Source organism: Gracilinanus agilis, chromosome 2, assembly GCF_016433145.1.
Source record: "Gracilinanus agilis isolate LMUSP501 chromosome 2, AgileGrace, whole genome shotgun sequence".
In the NCBI taxonomy this organism is placed as follows: domain Eukaryota; kingdom Metazoa; phylum Chordata; class Mammalia; order Didelphimorphia; family Didelphidae; genus Gracilinanus; species Gracilinanus agilis.
In genome coordinates, this window is record NC_058131.1 from 574809840 (window position 1) to 574831862 (window position 22023).

The 22023-nt window shown below is 39.7% G+C and overlaps 1 protein-coding gene across 1 annotated transcript; it reads left to right on the top strand.

The window, feature by feature from the left end:
• CIAO2A (cytosolic iron-sulfur assembly component 2A) lies at positions 1-15759 on the top strand. Its single transcript, XM_044662431.1, has 5 exons — positions 1-344; positions 10466-10630; positions 13254-13303; positions 13965-14010; positions 15281-15759. Exons 1-5 carry the CDS (start codon positions 221-223, stop codon positions 15376-15378), a joined length of 483 nt encoding a protein of 160 aa, XP_044518366.1. The 5' UTR covers positions 1-220; the 3' UTR covers positions 15379-15759.
• Positions 15760-22023: the final 6264 nt, after the last annotated feature.

Below are 22023 nucleotides of genomic sequence, written 5' to 3' on the forward strand. Positions count from 1 at the left end.
GTCCCCGCCGAAACGAAGTAAAGCATGTTGGGATCTGTAGTTCCCTGTAGAACTGCTCCCTATGTCCTTAGCGCGCCCGAACCTCCATTCTCCCCTCCCCACGACCCTTAGGTTTTCTCGCTTCGCCGCCTTAGGACCAGGAAATTGAAATCCCTCGTCTGGGGTGGTGGAAAGACTGTGGCTTGGGTGGGACCGACGCCAGGGATGGCGGAGCGGGAGCATGGAGCAAGTGTCCGGGCTGCTTTCCTGGGCGCTGAGCAGAGTTCTATGGCTCTCGGGCCGCTCTGAGCGGGGAGCTGCCCGGCAGCCCCGGATCATGGAAGAGAAAGCGCTAGAGGTTTACGGTAACTCTCCTCCCCCGGGGCAGCGCATGGCGGGATTGGGCCCCTCCTGGAGAGGAACCGGGGCTTGGGTCTTCCAGGCCTGAGGTGGGGACAGGGACAAGGATATCCCATCACACCTTTCCCTCCCAATGTCCAGTATCTGGCAATGTGCTTGCTTGGGGTGGGGGTGGCGCAGAATGTACTCCCAAGCCCGCCCCCACCCCCATCCCCGCTTGACCCTAGCACCTTAACCCACACTTCCCTCTTCCAGGCTATACATTGTTGCAATTGGACTAAGGATCCTACCGACATTTTATTGGAAAAACCCACAGTTGAGGGGGTCTTGGTCATCTGTGGTGAAGTGACTGCCTGTATTCAGTTGAACTCGAACCACATTTAAGCTTTTAACTATCAGCAATGCACTGTCATTCAATAAGCGTTCACTAAGGGCCTGCTGTGTACCAAGCACCTTGCTGAGCGCCAAGGAAACTAAGGCAAAAGGTTCTGGGCCCACTAGAAGCTCTGTTTGTAATGGGGGAGTCACGTGCAAAACAAGCTATGCTGCCTGATTAAATTGGAGTTAAGCAACTGAAGGAAGGCATTTGCATTATTGGGTTTCAGGAATGAACCCCCGAAAGGTGGGATTTTAGTTGGGACTTGGAGTAATCCAGGAAGTGGAGATAAGGAGAGAGAGAATCCCAGGCATGGGGTGAAGTAGTCTGGAGGTGGAGTTTGAGACAGCTAGGGGTCCACTGTCTTTGGATCTGGTAGGGTGGGGAGTAGTAAAATGTAAGAAACCTGGAAACAGAGAGGGGTGCTCAGGTTGTGAGAGACTTTGAATGCCAAATAGAAGATTTTATTTTTGATGTTAGGGATCAAATAATGATAAGGAGTCCTTGGAATGTATTAAGGGGATGGGACACGATGGGGTGTTTGTGACAGGTCAGATGTGCTATAGGGATGGAGAGAAACAAAAAAAAAATGATAAACAGTTTTTGCCTTACACAAGCTAGATTTGTCAGGGAAATAACAGCATGTCAGTAGATAAGAGCAGGTAATGGACAGTTGGGGAAGAGAGAGAAATCAGGAAAAGCTAAGAAATGACATTTGAGGTGAATTTTGAAGGAAGTTAAGGTTTCTGAAAGGTGGAGGTGAGGATTACATTCTAGGCATGTACAACAACCTATGCAAAAGGTATGGTGGCATGAAATAAGATTACTAAATCCTGGGAGTACATTTTGGCAGAAACATGGAAGGAGTAAAGGCATGGGTCCAGAAAGGTAGCTAGACATAAATGTCAGGTTAAGAGGCTATGCTAGAAACACTACTGAGCCATTTAAGCTTTTCGAGCAGTTGAGGTGCAGTGGACAGTGAGTTAGGAGTCATATGACCTGAGTTGAAATCCTGCTGATACCACCAGTTTGATCTTCACCTTTCTGGGCCTTTATTTCTTCCCCTATGAAATGAAGGGACTGAACTAGGTTACTTCTAGCTCCAGATCAGTCACCTGGCCTAATTCCAGTGCTTTAGGAACCTTATTTAGCAAGTGAAAGGAGAGACTAGAAGCTTGGAGACCAATGAGGAGGCAGTGTGGTACAGTAGAAAGAGTCCTGGATTTGGAGTTCAAATCCTGATTCTTATTGTGAATGACTTTGGACAATTAAGTCATTTAGTTTTTTTTGGACCTTCATTTTTTCATCTGTGAAATGAAAGAGGTAGACTAGATGAACATGAAAAACCCTTTTAACTCTGAGATAGTGATCTAGGTGAGAATTGAGGTGTTGTGGACTTTTAGGGGTATGAGAGTGAATCCAACTAGTTCCTTTCATCTTCTGTGAAAATATTTATCTCAGCTAAGGATTGTGTACTGAAAGGAGTTGAGGGCTGTAAAGGACCATTGGAGATTGAGGGCAGGAAAGGACTTTACTTGAGAGAAGGACTAATTTAAACTCCTGCCATATATGATCGTCATTGAGAAATGATCTTAATAGAGTGATCTAAATGAATTATCTTAATGCCTAAACACCAAGCAGAGGATATCAGGTCAAGAAGGCTGGTGCTTTCTTGGACCTGGGAAAAAATATAATAAAAGGTGACTCTAGGAACATAAATTTAGAGTTAGAAGGGATCTGGGGCTGGAGAGTTATATTATCTAGTCTAATACCTTACGTCCTATGATACGGGAATCCCTTGAATGTAATACTTTTCATTTTCAGAATATTTTTTAAATCATCTTATCACATGAAGTGCTCTCTCCTTTTTAAACTCTTCAAATACTTATCTGAACCGCTGGGACTTACACTGCCTTGAATTGTTAATTTTCTATTTGTTTATGGCTTATTTTCCAAACTAGACTATAAGTTCTTTGAGAGCATGGGACTATTTCTAATTTTTCCCTTAGCACAAAACTACTGGGCTTTTGGTAGGTACCTAATACACATTAATTGGTTGATAAAATAATGAGTTGAGGCCATGCTGGGAAAACAAATACTTGAGGCTAATTGGCTTGCCCAAAATCATATGGCTAGATAGTAGACTAGAATATATACTACCAATTAGATAAAAACCTATCCTACTTTTAATGATGAGTTTTTCCTGTCGCTATCCCTGGCTCACATCCCCAATCCCATTGCTCCTACTTCTGCCCTATGGGGCCTACTCCTCCACTCATTGCCCCTAATTCTGTCTTATGGGGCCAAGTGAATAAGTCTCTTACCTTTTCTAAGTGGCAGGCCTTTGGGTGTTATTATGTTATTGCTTTTTTTTAAACCCATACCTTCTGTCTTGGAATCAATACTTGTATTGATTCCAAGGCAGAAGAGTGGTAAGGGCTAGACAGTGGATGTTAAGTGACTTGTCCAGGGTCACACAGCTAGGAAATGTCTGAGGCCAGATTTGAACCTAGGACCTCCCATCTCTAGGCCTGGCTCTCAAACCACTGAGCCACCCAGCTGCCCCCTATTGCTTTCTTAATGCAACCTAAGACTGAATTAGTTTTTGGCAGGGCTGCTATAAGACTGGATAGACTTGCTGCCCATTAAAATCCCCAGACATTTTTCTTAAAATCTGTTGTATAGTCATAACTTTCTCTGACTTGTAAAGCTGATTTTAAAATCAACAAACATTTATTAACCACCTGCTATAAACAATTGCTATGCATTGGGAAGACAAAGTCAAAAATGAAAGTCTCTGTACCTGGAGGGGAGCCTACATCTATCCAGAAAAGCAAGTAAATGAAATTTCAGGAGGAAAAGAGAATTAATAGCTGATAGTCAGGAAATCTTTCTGTAGAAAATGACATCTTAGTTGTGCTTGGAAGGAAAGTGGAAGAAAAGCATTCCAGATAGCTAGAATGTAGCTATAAAACACAGTGGCAGGGGGCAGCTGGGTAGCTTAGTGGATTGAGAGTCAGGCCTAGAGACGGGAGGTCCTAGGTTCAAATCTGGCCTCAGACACTTCCCAGCTATGTGACCCTGGGCAAGTCACTTGACCCCCATTGCCTACCCTTACCACTCTTCCACCAAGGAACCAATACACAGAAGTTAAGGGTTTAAAAAAAAAACCAAAACACAATGGCAGTGGGACAGAATATGGAATTATCAGGTCCTGAGAACAAAGAGGAGGTGAGTTTGGAACAAAATGTTTATAAAAGAAAGCAATATGGAATAAGTTTGGAACAGTAAAGTCTTATTGCAAAGTGCTTTAAATGCCAGGATGTAGATTTTTGAATTTTTTCCTAGAAGCAATAGGGAGCCTCTGAAGCTATATGAGTAGGAGAATTCCATGGTAAGGTCTTTGTTTTATTAATAGCAGCTGTGGGAAAGATGAATGGAGAGGGAAAGGTGACCCAAATATGAGCTGTTGGTTCAAGTAAGAGGTGATAAAGGCCTGAACTAGAGGAGTGACTGAGTGTAGAGAAGGAGATGCATTTTAGAGAAGTTGTGGAGCTAAAATCAACAAAAGTTCACAAATGAGTGGATCTAAAGGATGAGAGAGAGTGAAGAGTCAGGAAGATTCCAAGATACTACACTTGAATAACTAGAAGGATGGGTGCTGCCCTTAACAGAATGGAAAGATAGGAAGACTACTTTTGGTTATAAAAGGCTTTAAATGCCAAACACAGGTTTTTATATTTGACCTTAGAGGTTATAGGGTACCATTGAAGTTTATTGAATAGAAGATAATATGGTCAGACTTGTACTTTAAGATCAGTTTGACATCTGATTGGAAGATGAATTGGCACATTGAGATGCTTGGGGAAGGAAGACCATCCAGTAGGACCTCTGTCAGTAGTCCCTTAACTTAAATCAGAGTGGTGACAGTGTCAGAGGAGAAAAGGGCATATGCAAGAGATATTATAAGGGTAAAAATGACAGAACTTGGCAACCGATTGGTTATGGGGGTGAGAGTGTAAGAAATTAAGATGATAAAATCTAGCAAAAGAGACTTAGAAGGAATGCTCAGGTCAGTTAGAGAGGAGAAGCAGAGTAAAGTGGTGTCATGAAACCTAGAGCAAAAAGAACATCAAGGAAAAGAGGGTGATCAACACTGTCAAAAGCTGCAGAGAGGTCAAGAAAGATGAGGATTGAGAAAAGGATTGATTATTTAAGAGATAATGGTTGGAGCAGCTAGCTGGCTAGAGACAGGAAATCCTGGGTTCAAATCTGGCCTTAGATACTTCCTAACTATGTGACTTAGGCAAGTCACGTAACTCCCCACTGCCTGTGTTGGCAAACTTATGGCATAAGTGCTGGAGTGGGCAGCTCCCCTCCCCCTCTCCCCACTTGCTTGAGGACATTTCTCACATGACCAGACCCTCTGCCCAGCAGCCCAATGGGAGTGCTTCCTCCCACTCCTGTCTGGGATGGGGGTGGGGCTCACATGTGGCATGAGGGTTGCAATTTGGGCGCTCTGTCTTAAAATTTTCACCATCACTGGTCTAGCCTTTACTGTTCTGCCTTGGAACCAATCGATAGTATTGATTCTAAGATGGAAGGTAAGGGTTTAAAAAAAGAGAGATAATGGTGAGGCAGCTAGTTAGTGTAGTAGATAGAGCACCAGGTTTGGAGTTGGGAGGACCTGAGTTTGGGTTTGGCTTCAGACACTCCTAGCTGTCTGACCCTGGGCAAGTCACCTAACCTTGATTGCCAATAAAATTGGTACTAAGATAGAAGGTAAGTGGTTAAAGAGAGAGATGATGACTAACTTTGGAGAGTGTGATTTTGAGTGAATAATACAAAGAGATCCAGAGGGAAGGATGTAGAGGCACCTATTGTGCATAGCCTTCTCAAGTGAGTAGCTGCAAAAGGGAGGAGAGTTAGGGTGAAAGTTAGCAGGGAGGGAGCGGCCAAGTGAAGGTTTTTTGAGAATGAGTAATCTACCTTGTAGGCAGGTAGGAAGAAGCCAATATAGACTGAAGGATAAGAAGTTGGGATTGGATGGAGATCTTTCAGAGTTATGGATTGCAGAGGTAGAATAGTTATAAGTAGGGCTATGACCTTGAGTATGATCTTGCCTCTCAGTGGCTGAGATAGAGAGAAAATAGAAGTGAGTTTAGGAGACTGCTAAACTGGAGTACTAAGGGACATCAATGTGAACTGGCTTTTAGTCCAAATATAGGATTTTACATTTATCTCTGTTAAATTTCATTTTAAACTTTGTGTCTTAAAACCCATATAAGTTTTGGTTCCAATGCAGAAGAGTAGTAAGAGCTGAGCAATTGGAATTAGGTGATTTGCCCAGGGTCCTATAGCTAGGAAGTATCTGAAGTAAGATTTGAACCCAGGACCTCTCATCTGTAGGCTTGGCTCTCAGTCCACTGAGTCATCTAGCTACACTCCTGCCTCCCCACCTAACCTATTTTAAATGCACTCAGTTGTACTGTTTTCTTCCTTATAGCTCTGTAAAGATCTTGTTCACAAAGATAACATTAGATGCTTGCTAAAATCTAAGTACTAAGAATACTCATAAAACTGGCATTACCAATCTAGTGACTGTCAGAAAAGGAAATAAGGTTGATTGAAGTTTCCTTTTCCAAATGTTCACAAGCAATCATTCTAATAATAAATTCTAGAATCTGGTCAGGAAACAAAGTCATGCTCACTGTCCTGTGGTTTGCATATTTCATTCTCTTCCCTTTAAAAAAAAATTAGCACAGCATTTGTCCTTTTCCAGTCCTTTTGCAGTTAAGAAGCTCTACCTTCTCTCAGTCACTACTTATTCTCTTGTTTACTTTGTGCTAGCCTTTATACTTTTTAAAGAAAAAAAATTATTTTTGGTCATCCCTGACTTTTAAGAAATGTTTTATTGATTTTTAAAATATCATTTATAATGACTTCCCACCATTCTTTGTCATAACAAATAATTATATTTAAGCACACTAACCAACACATTGGCCATGCTGTGCTTCATTCTATCATTATAGTCTACCACCTGTCTGCTAAGAGGTGAAAGGTGGTTGGACAGTTAGTTCTGAGGAGTCAAGCTTGATCATTGCATTGATCAGAGTTCTCATGTTTTTTATTATATTCTTCCAGGCTATTGTAGTAATCATGTAAATTGTTCTCTTCTGTTTACGTTAGTCACTGTCTCTTCACACAAGACTTCACAGGGTACAATAATACAATAATATTCTTATTTATATATGGTACCATAGTTTGTGTAGTTATTCCACAGTTGATGGGCATCCATCTTTTATCTGTTTTTTCACCATGTCAGCCTAAGTCTGAACTTTAGTCCTCTTGATGCTATTCTCATACTATTTGTGCCACACTGTTGTACTATCCCATATTACCTTTCCTTGCAGTTATGTACTTAATTTTTTTTTAAACCCATACCTTCCTTCTTGGAGTCAATACTGTGTATTGGCTCCAAGGCAGAAGAGTGGTAAGGGTAGGTAATGGGGGGGAGGGGGTGTCAAGTGACTTGCCCAGGGTCACACAGCTGGGAAGTGTCTGAGGTCAAATTTCAACCTAGGACCTCCTGTCTCTAGGCCTGGCTCTCAATCCACTGAGCTACCCAGCTACCCCCTATGTGCTTAATTTTTTAAGACCCAAGTGAGTTGTTGAGTTCCTTGTGCATTTATATCAGTCTCTTTATTCATCTCCCCTTTCCTTCCTCTTTTGAATAATTTGTTACATCTTGAGAATTTTATTTTTGAGGATTTCCAATCTTGAGGAATTGATTTCTGTGAAATTTTAGGCTGGTGGTCCTAGCTATCTTTTCCTCTAAGCTCCTTCCATCCATCTTTAATGATTCTAACATAGCTGGTCATACCCCTCCCACTCCCACTACCCCTACCTCCCCCCATTGCTGTTATTTCTGCTTCACTGACCAGTTTCTCTTTTTTTCCAGAATTGGTTCCAAAATAGTTCTTGTAACACTTCCTCTTTCTAAAAAGTAAAATTATCATTAAAACAAGTGAAGACTGCATATTAACTGCTCTTAGACTCTTTAAGTTACAGAACAGGGACTGATTCACATTGATAAAAGAAAACTTCTGATAAAAGGAACTCCTTAAATCAGTGAACTCCCAAGGCCAGTCCCTATCTCTGGCCCTATCCAACTTTGATAAAGAATGAATTCCAGCAGATGTCTGAATAAATGAAGTCCCTCATCACTACTATATCACCTATCTATGTTGGATTTATGATCTGTTTCCAAATTCCTTATCTCCTCCCTCTCAGTTCAGATGTTAGATTTTTATGATGATAATGCTTCTCATCTTCCTCCCTTCAGCTTAACTCAAATCCTTTCTGCTCCAGTGCCTGGATTTCTTCCCATAAGCATACTTCTTAATGTGTAGTTCTTTCCCACTGCCTTTTTATATATCTTATTCTTTTGAATAAGGTAGACTATTCAATAGCCATATTCTACGAAGTCTCATTGAGATGGAATTTGCCTCCTCACATTAGGAACTTTAGTTTACCTTATCACCCATAAATTTAGGGGCATTCATGTAGAGGGATTTGAAACCATTTGCAACCATTCTCACTTTTTCAAATCTTTAATCTTTATCCTATTTTTTTTTCTATACTGCTTGCAAACATACTAAATCTTCCACATCCTTAAAAAACTTAGCAGACTCTACCATCCTCTCAAACTTTTCCAATTTATCTTCTCTTTTTTTCTGCCAAACTCCATGAAAAAAGTTGTTTATGTTTGCTACGTATTGTTTCTGGGATAAATATATACTCTTCTGTTTATCTTTTAAAACCTTACATAAGTTGGCCCAAACTTATCTTTGTAGCCTCATTGGACATGAGTCCCCATCCCATTTTCTGTAATCTAGTCACACTGACCTCACTCTCCCTCATAAATAACACTCTATAGCCCACATTTTTACACTGGACTCCCATGTCTATAATGTGCTTCCTCCTCACCTTTGTCTCTTGGAATCCTCTTTTTTTAAGAAGCAGCTTAAGCATCATCTGCTTGAAACCTTTCCTGATCCATCCCAACGGCTGGTGCCTTCCTGCTCAAACTACCTTCTACTTAACTACTTTGTATATGTTTGTATTTGTTCACTTTATATTTATGTGTGTATTTGTTTTCTCCTCTCTTAAGCTTCTTGTAAGTGCAGATTGTTTCAGTCTAGGTACTTGTATCCCTTAGCACCAAATATGATAACTGGCATGTATCAGGTACTTAAATAGATTTTTTGAATTGTTGGTTTCCTGGCATTTGCAGGAAAAAACAACCACATAGCATTCTTTTTGTAGGGCAAGGCAAAATTGTCTTTGCCTGTTAATACTTCTTGGAATCAAGAATCTTAGTCATCTGTACTAAATCAATTCCTCTTATTAGTAGCTCTTATAGCAGACTCCCTTGACACACTTGCTTATTGCATTGGGGTCTTCATTCCTTGATTGTAGCTAGTAACAGTGTTATATGTGATTTTAAAAGATCATGGTTCAGTAGAAAGAACACTGAATTAGGAGTCAGAGGTCCTGTGTTTGAATCCCAGGTCTGCCGCTTATTATGGGACCTTGAGCAGGCCATTTTTCTTTGAACTTTAATTTCTTCATTTGTAAGATGAAGATATTGAACTAGCTGACCTTTGAGAAAGTTCCTTCCCAGCTCTAAATCTATGATCTTATGGATTCTAGACCTGAGTAACAGATTTTAATTTTTCATCAGCTAAATGTGATCTTTCCTTTAAATTTGAACTATATGGCCATTCTTAGCATAACATACTTTCTCTTACTTTGTGTCTTTTTCATTTTCAACCTAAAGAGGAAAAACCAAAAAATGGGAAATGATTAACATCACAAGAAAACAATGTTACTTAAGAAAAGCTAATGGGATAACTAGATGACTCAGTGGATTAAGTACTAGGCAGAGAAGGAAAGCTCTGGTTTCAAATCTGACCTTAGACACTTCCTAGATGTATGATCCAGAGCAGATTACTTAACCCCAATTGCCTAGCCCTTATTGCTCTTCTGTCTTGGAACTGGTACTCATGTCGATTCCAAGATAGAAGGTAAAGGTTATAAAAGAAAAGGCTAGCAAAAAATATTCTTTTAAAATTAATAATAAAAGTGCATGCCAGAAACCTTGTTAGTTATTACATTGGTTCCTGAGGAGAGCAGTTCAGAAGATAATTGTTCAGTCATTTCAGTCAAGTTTGACTCTTTGTGGCCTTTGCAAAGATTCTGGAATGGCTTACCATTTCTTTCTCTAGCTCATTTTACAGTGAAGAAAACAGGCAAACAAGATTAAGTGACTTGCCCAGGATCACACAGTTAGCTAAGTATCTAAGGTCATATTTGAACTCAGGAAAGTGATTCATCTTGACTTCAGGCCTGGCATTCTATCCGTTGTGCCACATAGCTGCTCTAAAAAGGCAGTATAGAAACTAGAAAACTGTTGCTTGGGCAGTGATGGGCAAACTTCTTAAAGAGGGGGCCAAAGGAAAGGAAATGCTCATCTGTCAGACTGTTTCTAAGGCAACTTTTTCAAAGTTTCTTTGTATTGTATCCTACTCATTGTATTCGTCAGATTAGGAATAATGGCACACAGCCCAGTAGAACATTTCAGGCTCCTCCCCTACCCCCATTTGGCCCGCAGGTCATAGTTTGCCCATCACTGGTTTAGAGTATTTCTGTCAGAATGTGATGTACTTTCTCTGCTATATTTTCCAGATATAATTCGAACTATCCGGGACCCAGAGAAGCCCAATACTTTAGAAGAACTGGAAGTGGTGACAGAAAGTTGTGTGGAAGTTAAGGAGATACATGAAGAAGATTATCTGGTTATTATCAGGTTCACACCCACGGTACCTCATTGCTCTCTGGCCACTCTTATTGGTAAGCTTATAGTCCTTCACAGTGTGTTTTGTTGTTTTTTTAAAGCACTAGGACAGCCTTTCCAGTACCCCTCTGCCTCTGGGTGTAGGTTACCCAGTGGCAGATAAATGAAGATAAGTCTTCTTATTTCTGAATTTGGAGAGGAGACAAAAATGTCTTTTTCTAGAGCCCAATACCATTGCCACTTCTGTCCCCTTTTTGTCATCTCTCACTGTAGTTTATAAGTAGACTCTTATCAGTGAAAGATTATGTTTTATAGAGTATTTGTAGACAGAAATGAGTAGGCAGATTGTGTTATTTTGGTCTGTTTTCTACTCATGAGGCTATATTTCATTGTTTAGAATTAGTTGTTAATGGGATTCTATAGTAATTTTCATGAAAACATTCCATCTCTTCTGAGCTGTTTACTCTGTGAAGTTCAATAATGTTGAAATGGTCACCTTTATTGTTGTTCACCATGACAGAATTGTTGTCCATAATTTTAGTTTGGCAAATTTATCTTTCAAAAGTAGTTCAAGTAGCTGTCTATATAGATTTCTTGCTAACTGGTTCTCTAGTGATATGATCCAAGTTATAAGGGATATATTTTTCTCAGATGGTGGCTGGCTGCTTTAGCTGTTATAGATAAATTTTTATTTAGTTTGTCAAATATTTCTCAATTGAATATAAAAAAACATTAATTTTTAAAAAATTTTGAGTTCCAAATTCTCTTCCTCCCCACCTCTTGAGAAGGGAAGCAATAAGACATAAATTATACATGTAAAATCATGCATAATGTATTTCTATATTAGCTGTGTTGCAAACTAAAATATCCAGAAAAAAATAAAGTTTAAAAAGTATACTTCAGTCTCCACTCATAGTTCATCAGTTCTCTCTCTGGATGTGGAGAGTATTTAATAACTTGATTTTGAGAAAAAGAAGGCAGAATAGTCCAATGAGTTGGACTCCAATTCCTAGGAAAATTCTAGTATGAATCGTTAAAGATATGTTTGGTGAGTATCAAGAAAAAAAAACTGATTATAAAGGTGTCAAGAATAAGTCATGATAGACTGATCTTATTTCCTTTTGACTGGGTTACTGAGCTTATAGATGAGGGTATTGTAGAAGTTAGCTTTTAGCAAAACTTCTCAAAAGAGATTTCATGACATTCTTGTGGAAAAAGTGGAGAGATGTGGAAGTGGTCATGCAATTAGATGGATTCAGAGTGTGTTGAATGGCTGAATTCAGAGGAGTTTTTAATGGTTTTGTGTTATCCTGGCCTAAATCAGTCTTTGAGTAGAGGCCTCTAGATAGTCAGACCTAGCCCTGTGCTATTTAACATTTTCATTAATGACTTGGCTAAAGCTATAGATGGCGTGCTCATTAGGTATATATGCAGATAATATCACACTGGGAGAGGGTAGCTAACACTCTGAATGGCAAAATCAGCATCTTAAAAAATGTTAGTGAACTAGAATGTACTGAATTCTAGGCTGGCTAATCATATAAATTTAATAGAGATAAATGTTAAGTCTCACACCTGGGTTGTCAGCTAAATTTCACAATTAGAGGATGTGGAAGGAATGTCCCCCGTCCCTCCCCCCCCCCCAAATCTTATCTTTCATCTTAGGATCAATACTGTGTATTGGCTCCAAGGCAGAAGAGTGATAAGGGCTAGGCAATGTGGGTTAAGTGACTTGTCCAGGGTCACACAGCTAGGAATTGTCTGAGTCCAGATTTGAACCCAGGACCTCCCATCTCTAGACCTGACTCTTAATCCACTGAGCTACCCAGTTGCCTCCCAGAAGGTATGTTTTCATGACAGTTTTTCTGACAAGGATCTGGATTAGAGGATGTTAGTAGATTGTATGCTCAACATGAGCTAACAATATATAATGTGACAGCTGGAAAAGGTAATGATTGTAGGATGGTAGATGTAATGGGATTTCACTGTTCTGTTAGGAAATGATATATAGGAAGAATATAGAGAATCAGAGGAAGGCATGACTACAGCAGAATAAAGTGTGAAAGGGAATTCTTTATTCTCTTTGTCTATTTTGAGTTAATCAATCAAGAAACCCCTACTTCACACTTTGTTAGCCATCAAGTAAGAGAATTCACAAGTCACTCAGTCAGAAACTTGTGAATTCTTTGATAAGAGTCTAAAGCCTCAGAGGATGAGAGGTGGAGCTCTCTAAGTAAGTGACTTGTGAATTATCTTACTTGATGATTCAGTCAGCTTGAAGGTGCAGTTTGGGCACATGATTTCTAAATGGTTCATCAATGCTGGTCTAAGGTAATTCTTCCATTAAAAAAAAAATTTTTTTTCTTACATTTTTGCTTGTATCTCTCTTGCTTTCCTTTTCTCTCTCTCACAAGTGCCAGGAGCCTTTTTCTTACCAAGGCTAGGAGATGATTTTAGCTTTTACATTTTTATTTTATGTGGTCCTAGTTTATCAAGTAGTTTGAGATTAATCACTACCAATGCCATCTACCCAGCATACCTCCTTTCAGTCCACCAGGGGACAGCCACTGTCACCTAAGAATGGTGGGATGGAGGACAGTAGCTGCTGGCACAGAGTCACTGCTGACTGCTTTGTTCAGAGTTTGTCAATGTCGTTTACTGGGGCCTCTCTTTTCACAGGGCTTTGCTTACGAGTAAAGCTTCAGAGGTGTTTGCCTTTCAAACATAAGGTAAGAAAGAATGTTTCTAGACCTTGTTTACTTCTCCATAAGTGATGCTAGGTAGCTCGTGGTGCCCAGTCATGTGAGTGACCTGGGAGCTTGGTGGAGTTTGAACTTTGATCAATCATTTTGTCCGGTGACTGTGCACCTGATACACACCATGCCCACAGATGAGATAAGCCAAGTGTTACATCGGTAAAGGCGTTTAGATGATTTGGGCCCCCATAAAATGAGGGGATTGAACCCGAGATTCCCTGTGGTGCTTTCCAACACTAATGTTCTTTGGTGCTGTGGTTTTGTTTCTTCGAGGCAAAGTATATTTGTATATAGTCAGTCTTAGTGATCACCAAGAAGTAAATGACAAATTCTCAGATTTTCTACCTGTTAAAAGTTTCTTTTGTTTGTCATATGCAGTCTGCCTTGGTATTTGCCAAAGAATTTGTATTAATTTAATGAATTGTTTTTGATAGTTATGTAGAAGCTAACTTCTCAATAATTTTCAAAATAGAATTGCAGTCCTAAGGATTTATTTTATTCCAAAGCTACATAACTTTCAATTGACATAAATAGAACTCAGACTCCCAGATTCATAGTTTATTACTTGCCCTTCCTCACCATGTTTGTCTCTAAATACTTCAATGTTTGCACTTACTTTTATTTTTGTCTCTAGTTGGAAATCTACATTTCTGAAGGAACCCATTCCACAGAAGAAGATAGTAAGTGATTCTGTAACATTACCAAAATGGGCATTTTAGTCTTTGGTAGCAAATAGTGGATCATACAATTAGCCAGCAAATATTTACATGGGAAGTTATGTACTTGAAGTAGAGAGGCATATTTTAGATCCTCTTTCACTAGAAAAACCGAAGATATTCTGAAGTTGGGCTTTTATTCGGGGTAATTTAGAGACACACCAAGCCTAGACGCAGATTGAGATGGATTTGGGGTAGTTCTTTGGCAAATAAGGGCCATGGGAAGTTAACAGAGAGAGGGAGAGTTTAGGTCCTAGGGTTAATAAGTGGGAGGTTTGCCATGTACTATGAGACCCTGGGAAAATTACTAAGTATCTCTGAGTCTCAGTTTTCTCACAGGATTGTTGAGAGAGATTTAAATTTAATAATAATATAAGTGAAAGGACTTTGTAAATTGTGAAGTTCCCAATACCAGTATGAGGTAGATCCTTCCCTTGAATTAGAGAAACCAGGAAGCCTGTCAGAACTCAGAATGGCTCCTGAGTCCATTCAAGATGGTTAAAAAAAATTTTTTTTAATAATTAACAAATATAGTAACAGTCCTGTAGTGATTGATCTGTGTGACTTAGGCCAAGAATATAAGGGAATTTGCCTTTTTAAAATAACATTTGAGGAAATAAAAATAATAACCTGCATTAATACCTTTTTAAGGTTTGCAGCTTAGTTTCTTTACAATAGCCTTATGGAATGGTGCAGGTTTTTTCTCCATTTTGTAAAGGGCGAGCTAGGTTTCAAAAGGTTAAGCAATAGTCAGTACAGTCTTCAAGTGTTTGAACCCAGGCTGAATCCAGAGTTCTTTCCACTTTGTCCTGCCTTTGGAGATATAGCACAATATACTCATTTAGCTGGATGGGTGTTTTCTAAAAGATTTGTTTTTACTATAAATCCATGAAACCCAAGTGTAGGAAAATGATGAATTAAACTCCTAAACTAATGGGTCTGTTGAAATATCCATAATACCTAGTCTAGTACCTGGCCCATAGTAGGTGCTTAATAAATGCTTATGGATTGATTATCTTAAAAAAAGAAAGAAAAGGAATAATTCCACCTTGACTACTTCCCACCAAGAGGGGGCTGCCTATAGCATTTGCATGATGGGGTGAAAACTGAAATTAAGATTTAAGTTATAAATACCCAAATGCCTAGGTATCCTGATTCTCTGGGCATAAACTTTGTTGATTGCCTTAATTTGTTAACATTATTGCCTGTTAACTTTATTGTTTATGTTTTACAGTAAATAAACAAATAAATGACAAGGAGAGAGTAGCAGCTGCAATGGAGAACCCCAACTTACGGGAAATTGTTGAACAGTGCGTCATTGAGCCTGATTAGCAGCTTTTTCTGAAAGTCACCGAATTATAATCATTTGATACATTTGTTTAACTCTTTGTTAACTAGAATACCCTTTTGTTTATTACTTGGACAATTTGTACCTCCAAGCACTTTTTTAAGAGACCATTTCCCAAACAAGACTATTATGTTAATGTATGTAATGTTCTCAGGTTTTATCACATTTGGTGATTCGACAGATGAATATTTTCTAGCTACTGTGGATGAGATGCAAGACTATTTTTCAGATGCCCTTTCTGATACCAGTGTTCCTTTGCAGATCAACTAGCTGTACTGTATACAGACAAATCAGGCTTCAATCATTACTCTGTAAAATAGAAATAAAATGCAGATGATTCTTATAATTAAACTGCCCTATCATTTCATTGTTTATTATTATTGAATTTCTGAACAATAGTCTGAATGTTAACACTCAAAATATTTCTAAAATGTTGGCTTTGCTGATTTGTTAAGTAGGGGCAGTGACCATAATGAAAAACAAATGAGTCCAGGGGGCAGCTGGGTGGCTCAGTGGATTGAGAGCCAGGCCCAGAGGCGGGAGGTCTTGGGTTCAAATCTGGCCTCAGACACTTCCTAGCTGTGTGACCCTGGGCAAGTCACTTAACCCCTATTGCCTAGCCCTTACCTCTCTTCTGTTTTAGAAGCAATGCACAGTATTAATTCTAAGATGGAAGGTAAGGGTTTAAAAAAAAAAAAAAGAAGAGTAATCTATTTGGTCTTAATACATTTGAAATCTCAAAAGAAAGTGGAAGGCACCTCCAAATTACTTTCTCCTCACAATGCTCCCTATTTCTCTTGATCTATCGCTAAAATTTCCCTCTTGAGTTCCTTTCACTGGAGATTCTCTTAATTATTGTATCCTTAATTAGTCAATACTTAAAGAAAACTAATTCATATTATTTATTGGAAGATCAAATACTGAAGCTGATGCTTAAGTACTTTGGCCACATAATGAGAAGACAGGACTCAGTAGGAAAGATCTGATTTTGAGAAAGATTGAAGGCAAAAAGAGAAGTGGATGGCAGAGGATGAGATGGATAAAGAGTGTCATGAAAACAACAAATATGAGCTTGGACAGACTTTGAGACATTGAGAAGGGTAGATGGGCCTGACTTGTTATGGTCCATAGGGTCATGAAGAGTTGGGCATAACAAAGACTGGACAACAAATCACTTGCTCTTTTTCCCTCCACAAGGTTGTGGTTGCCAACAGAACCATTTTCTCTCATTATAGATTTCAGGTTCTTCCTCTATCACTCTATCTATCTCCATGTCCCCCATTCCTCCCTACTCACTGCTTTCAAAACTTTCCATTGGGTCCTCCAATGCTTTTCAGACCAATTTTTAATCAAATACTAGCTTTTATGGCTTTCTAAAAAGTATGCCTCTTATTCCTTTCATTGCCTTCCACTCTTCACTACTTAAAAAAAACCCCCAAAACAACTCTTATCTTCTGTCTTAGAATCAATACCAAATATTGGTTCCAAAGCAGAAGAACAGTAAAGGCTAGGCAGTTGGGGTTTAGTGACTTGCTCAAGGTCATCCAGCTAGAAAGTGTCTGAAGCCACTAGGACCTCTTATCTCTAGGTCTGGTTCTTAATCCACTGAGCCACCTAGCTGCCCCCCAGTGTACTTCTTTATTCCAGATGAACATACCTCCATTGGTTTCTTAAGAGTCACTTGTAACGTCATGAATTAAGTGTTGGATTTGAACAGTTAGGAAAACTCAGCTTTAGATCAGGCCTCAGACACTAGCCATGTATTCCTTTTTTGTAAGCCACAGTTTCCTTGTATATAAAATGGGGATAATAGCTTCCACTGCACAGGATTATTGTGACGATAAAATGAGAGACTGTATGTAAAGTATTTTGTAGGCTTTCAAGTACTGTTTAAATGTGAACTGTTATATTCGTGTTCTCTCCTCCCACTCCTGTCTTCTTGGATTATTTCATGTTTTCCTGTATTTCTGGAACAGTTGCATACTTACCATCTTGCTTTCAACAGAATATGGCTCCCCAATCCCTTCTGGGAAAATCTTTAATGGACTACCTAACTGTTGTACTGAAAACACCGAATCAGGGATTTTAGTGGCAAAGTACAGTTTGCTCAATAATTATTTGCTTTGCTTTTATTCCCCTTCCCATCCCCAAGTGTGTTTGTAGTATTTCTCCCTTGTTGCCATTATTTGCCCTAAATTGCAAGGCCCTTAAGATGCCAATGAACAGTATTTTGAGGACTATTCATCACTGTGGTTCCTCTCCCATGATCTGTAGACCAGTGCCAATCCTTAGGCCCAGGGTTCCAGGCCTTTTGACTTGTTCTTCATGTATCTGCATATTCACTGCTTGGCTACTCCCACGAACTGTGACGGTGTTGGCTGGATCCCAGTTCTGCCTCAGGATTATTATCAGTGGCCCCCAGTAGCCTTCCTAAATGTCTCTCCTGGAGCTGGGGTAGCCTGGAAGGCCGTGGGGGCCTCTCCAAAAGAGTTCCCTCTCTCCTTGCCTTTCTGATGTGATTTCAAGATTTTCATTAGAAATGAAAGGGTCTGGATTCCAGAAAAATCAGAAAACACTAGCCCAAAGTGCCAGCTCTTGAAGTTAACCTGCCATGAATAAATCTGGAATATTCTACTAAGGCTGGTGCTGGTGGTGACATTCTTTAGGCTTCCCATAAACCATACTAGGTTGGGGCCAGTGCAAATGAGGATCCATAGATGAGCTGCTCCTCTCAGAAGATAGCAGACTTCCCTAGAGGGTTTATAAGAACTCCAACTGGGACCTTGAAATCATTTCATATACCACAAAAGGATAATTGTTCTTAAGAGATATATCTGGCATTTGCATATCGCTTGGTATATAACAGTATCCACCAGGATTCCTATTATGGGGTCGTTGTATAAAAAAGCCCTATAAAAGCTTGTAGCACTACAAAAAGTGGTCTTTTTTTTTTTTTAACATTACAAAAATTTACCAAACACTCTAGTCAAGTAAAATGAATAATACAATGAATGACCTCATTTGACTGCATACAACATTCTGCATCTGTAGAACTATTCCCTATTTCTTTATTTAAAATTTTTTCTTAAAAACATCTGTTTTCTCCCCTTGCTTGCCACCCCACTGGAAAAGAAAAAAAAGAAAAATTTCCATATTTCATCATTGATTCTCTGGAATCATGATGTTTGTTGTATTGGTTAGGATTCTTACAGCTTTCGAAGACCTTTTTTTTAAAACTTTTAAAAACAATGTTATATGTATTTAACAATGTTGTATGAATTGTTCTCCTGGTTTTACCCATTTCCATGTTCATTAGTTTTTAAAAGTCTTTAAGATTGTTCATTTTTATAATATTGATGTGATACTATAAATTGTTCTTCCAGTTCTATTTATTTCACTCAGCATCATTTCATAAAAGTTTTTCTATGCATTTGAAATCATCTCTTTTTAAAAAAATCCTCACCTTCTGTTTTAGAATTGATAAAGTATTGGTTCTAAGGTAGAAGAGGGTTAAGGACTAGGCAATTGGGGTTGTCACTTGCCTAGAGGTCACACAGCCAGGAAGTGTCCAAGGCCAAATTTGAACCCAGGTCCTCCTGATTCCAGACCTGGCTCTCTATCCTCTGAGGCACCTAGCTGCCCCTTCTTTTCTCATTTCTTAGAGCATAATTGACATATATTCATTATTTAGTTGTTGGGCATGCCTTTAATTTCCAGTTTTTTTACCACCACCACAAAGTTACAAATATTTTTGTACATATACCATTTTGTCTTTCTTTGACCTCTTTTGGGTGTAGGATTAGCAGTGGTTTAGCTGGGTCAAAGGGCAAACAGTGTTTAGTAACAGTGTCTAATTCCAAAATGCTTTCTAAAATGATTTTACCCATTCACAGGCTCTCCAAAAGGCTATCTGTGTAACCTGTTTTCCAATAGCCTCTCCAGTTCCAAAATAATAAGCAAATGTGAACTCTACACCCACCCAGAAGCCACTATCAAACTAATGGCAGAGATGAGAGATCAGAGAAGAAAAGCCTACCGTTCTGTGCTGTGGGGTTTTAGGTGATTGGTCCCTTTTGCCCTGTAGACTGAAAAAAACAACGTATTTAGTGCTTGTTTGTTGAGTTTCTGGCAAGGTAGGAATCAGGGATTTCTTTCCTAAAGAGGGCCTCTCTGGTCTCTGTGATCAGCACTAGAGGGCAGTAAAAGATTAAATCCTGGATATGGTGCAACAGATGACTACTTGTCATCATCAACAAAGCATTATCAGAATTGAGACTAATCTTTGCATTTTAGAATGAGAAAGGAACCTAAGAGAAATGCCTGGCACTTACTTAATATGGAGTAATAAATTCCTATTGACCGATTGATGAGATGCACAAAAATTTGAAAGGACTTCCATAGCTATGCAGGTGATTTCCAGAGCTCTCTACCTAGCCTTAATCTATATCATAAACTTTGCCTTGGCTATTGGACATGTGGGCATCCTATAGAATTCCCAAACTCATTGAAAATTGAAATCATTAGTGTTCCACCTCCCCTTTCAAGCTCTCTCTCTCTAAATGACCCCATTTCTGTCGAGGGTACTCTCATCCTTCCAGCCACCTAGCTTTGTCTCTCCAAAATTATCCTGGACTCTTCCCATTCTCCTTTCTCCACATATCCAATTATTTGCCAAGTCCCATCACTTCTCTCTCACAGTATCTATCTCACTTCCTTCCCACACACTTAAGTCACCACCTTATCTCAGACCCTCACCATTTCATGGCTGGACTGTTGCAGCAATGCACTCTTAATTCTGCCTCTTTGTTTTCCCATCCAGCTCCCACACTGCTGCCACAAAGCACATGTCTTGCTCAAGAATCTTCTCCCCACTGCCTCTGGATAAGACAAATGGCATTTAAAGCCCTTCACAACCTGATTTCAGCCTCCCTTTCTGGGCTAACTACCCATCACATCCTTTTACAACCTCCATTCCGGTCAGACTGGGAAGGAAATAAGTATTAACCCCTTGTAGAAACCAGCTGATGTCCTCTGCTTGATGGATGGTATGTGGGACCATATTGGATGGGGGATTCACCAATGACAATGCTAGAAAACCTCATTCCCATCAGGATTACTCAAGGATTGAATCTTCAGTGGAGTGGTAGTTACTACTATAGGAATCTAACTTCTCAGTAACTTGACAAGTCCCAAGTGCCTGCTTAGGCACATAAATGCTTCCTGTGTCTTAATGATAGTTTGATCTGCTCTGGTACATACCATCAATGTGACCTTGGGCAAAAGTCACTTCCTTCTCTGTGCCTCAGTTTCCTTATCTGTAAAATGAGGCAGTTGGACTAGATGACATAAGATCCCTTATAACTCTAAATATAAGATCCTCTGATTTCAATCTGTCATGGGAAAGGCCATGCTTAGGATATTAGAGCTAGAAGGGACATTGGATGGCATAATATGCAGTGTCCTCATTTTACAAAGAAAAAAAATGGGTTAAATTACTATAGTTTATCAGCAGAACTAAGAACTAAGAAGATCTGGATTTTCTGAGATCCAATACAATTAAGAAACCCTTACCTTTTGTCTATTGGTCCTAAGGCAGAAGAGCAGTAAGGGCTAGGCAATGAGGGTAAGTGACTTGCCCAGAGTCACATAGCTGGGAAGTATCTGAGCCCAGATTTGAACCTAGAACCTCCCATCTCTAGGGCTGGCTCTAATCCACTGAGCCACCTAGTTGCCCCCTACAATTTTTTTATGCTATGTTGTATTGCTGTTTATTCCTACCAATAGGAGACAGTTATCTACAAATATGATTTGAGGGACACCAGAAGGCCAAAAATATTTCCTCTTTTCTATTATAAAGATTTCATGGGATGAAGACATTGCAAAAGGGCAGTTCAATGGCACAATGTTTAGAGTCCTGGAGTCAGGAAGGCTCTTCTTCCTGAGTTCAAATCTGGCCTCAGACAATTTTTAGCTGTGTGATGCTGGGCAAATCACTTAACTCTATTTCCCTCAGTTTTTGTCATCTGTTAAATTAACTAGAGAAGGAAATGGGAAACCACTCCGGTACCTTTGCCAAGAAAACCCCAAATGGAGTCATAAAGAATTGGACATGACTGAAAAATGAAAAACAGGCATTGCAGAAGATCCCAATTGAAAGTAAGTGGGTTAACTGGAAAGAGGGCAACAGGACTTCTGGGTTAAGATGGCCCCAGAGTAGAAGCAAGGCCCTTCCTTTCCTTTCTACCAACCGATATAAAGTGCCTCAAAAGGACAAAACCAAAATCAGATGAGTGAAGGGGCTCCACTGTGGGGTGCAGAATTGAAAGCAGGCAGAGTTTGGGCATTTCCACACTAAAATGGGGCAAAATTGCTCCCACCAAAGTGGGAACTCATTACTCCTTCCCCACTCCACCTATGGTGCCAGAGTCAGAGTGAGCACGGGCAACCCCTAGGTTCTTGGAGGGCTGGCTGAGGACCCCACAGACTTACCACTAAGAGCAGCAAGACTTGGGACCCAAGGAGGCTGAGAAATACAGAGTTTGGGCACAGAGGTAGGGCAGAGCAGCACACAGTAGACACTGCTGCAGAGACTTGAAAAATATCCTCAGGGCAAAAACTTCTCTGGAGCT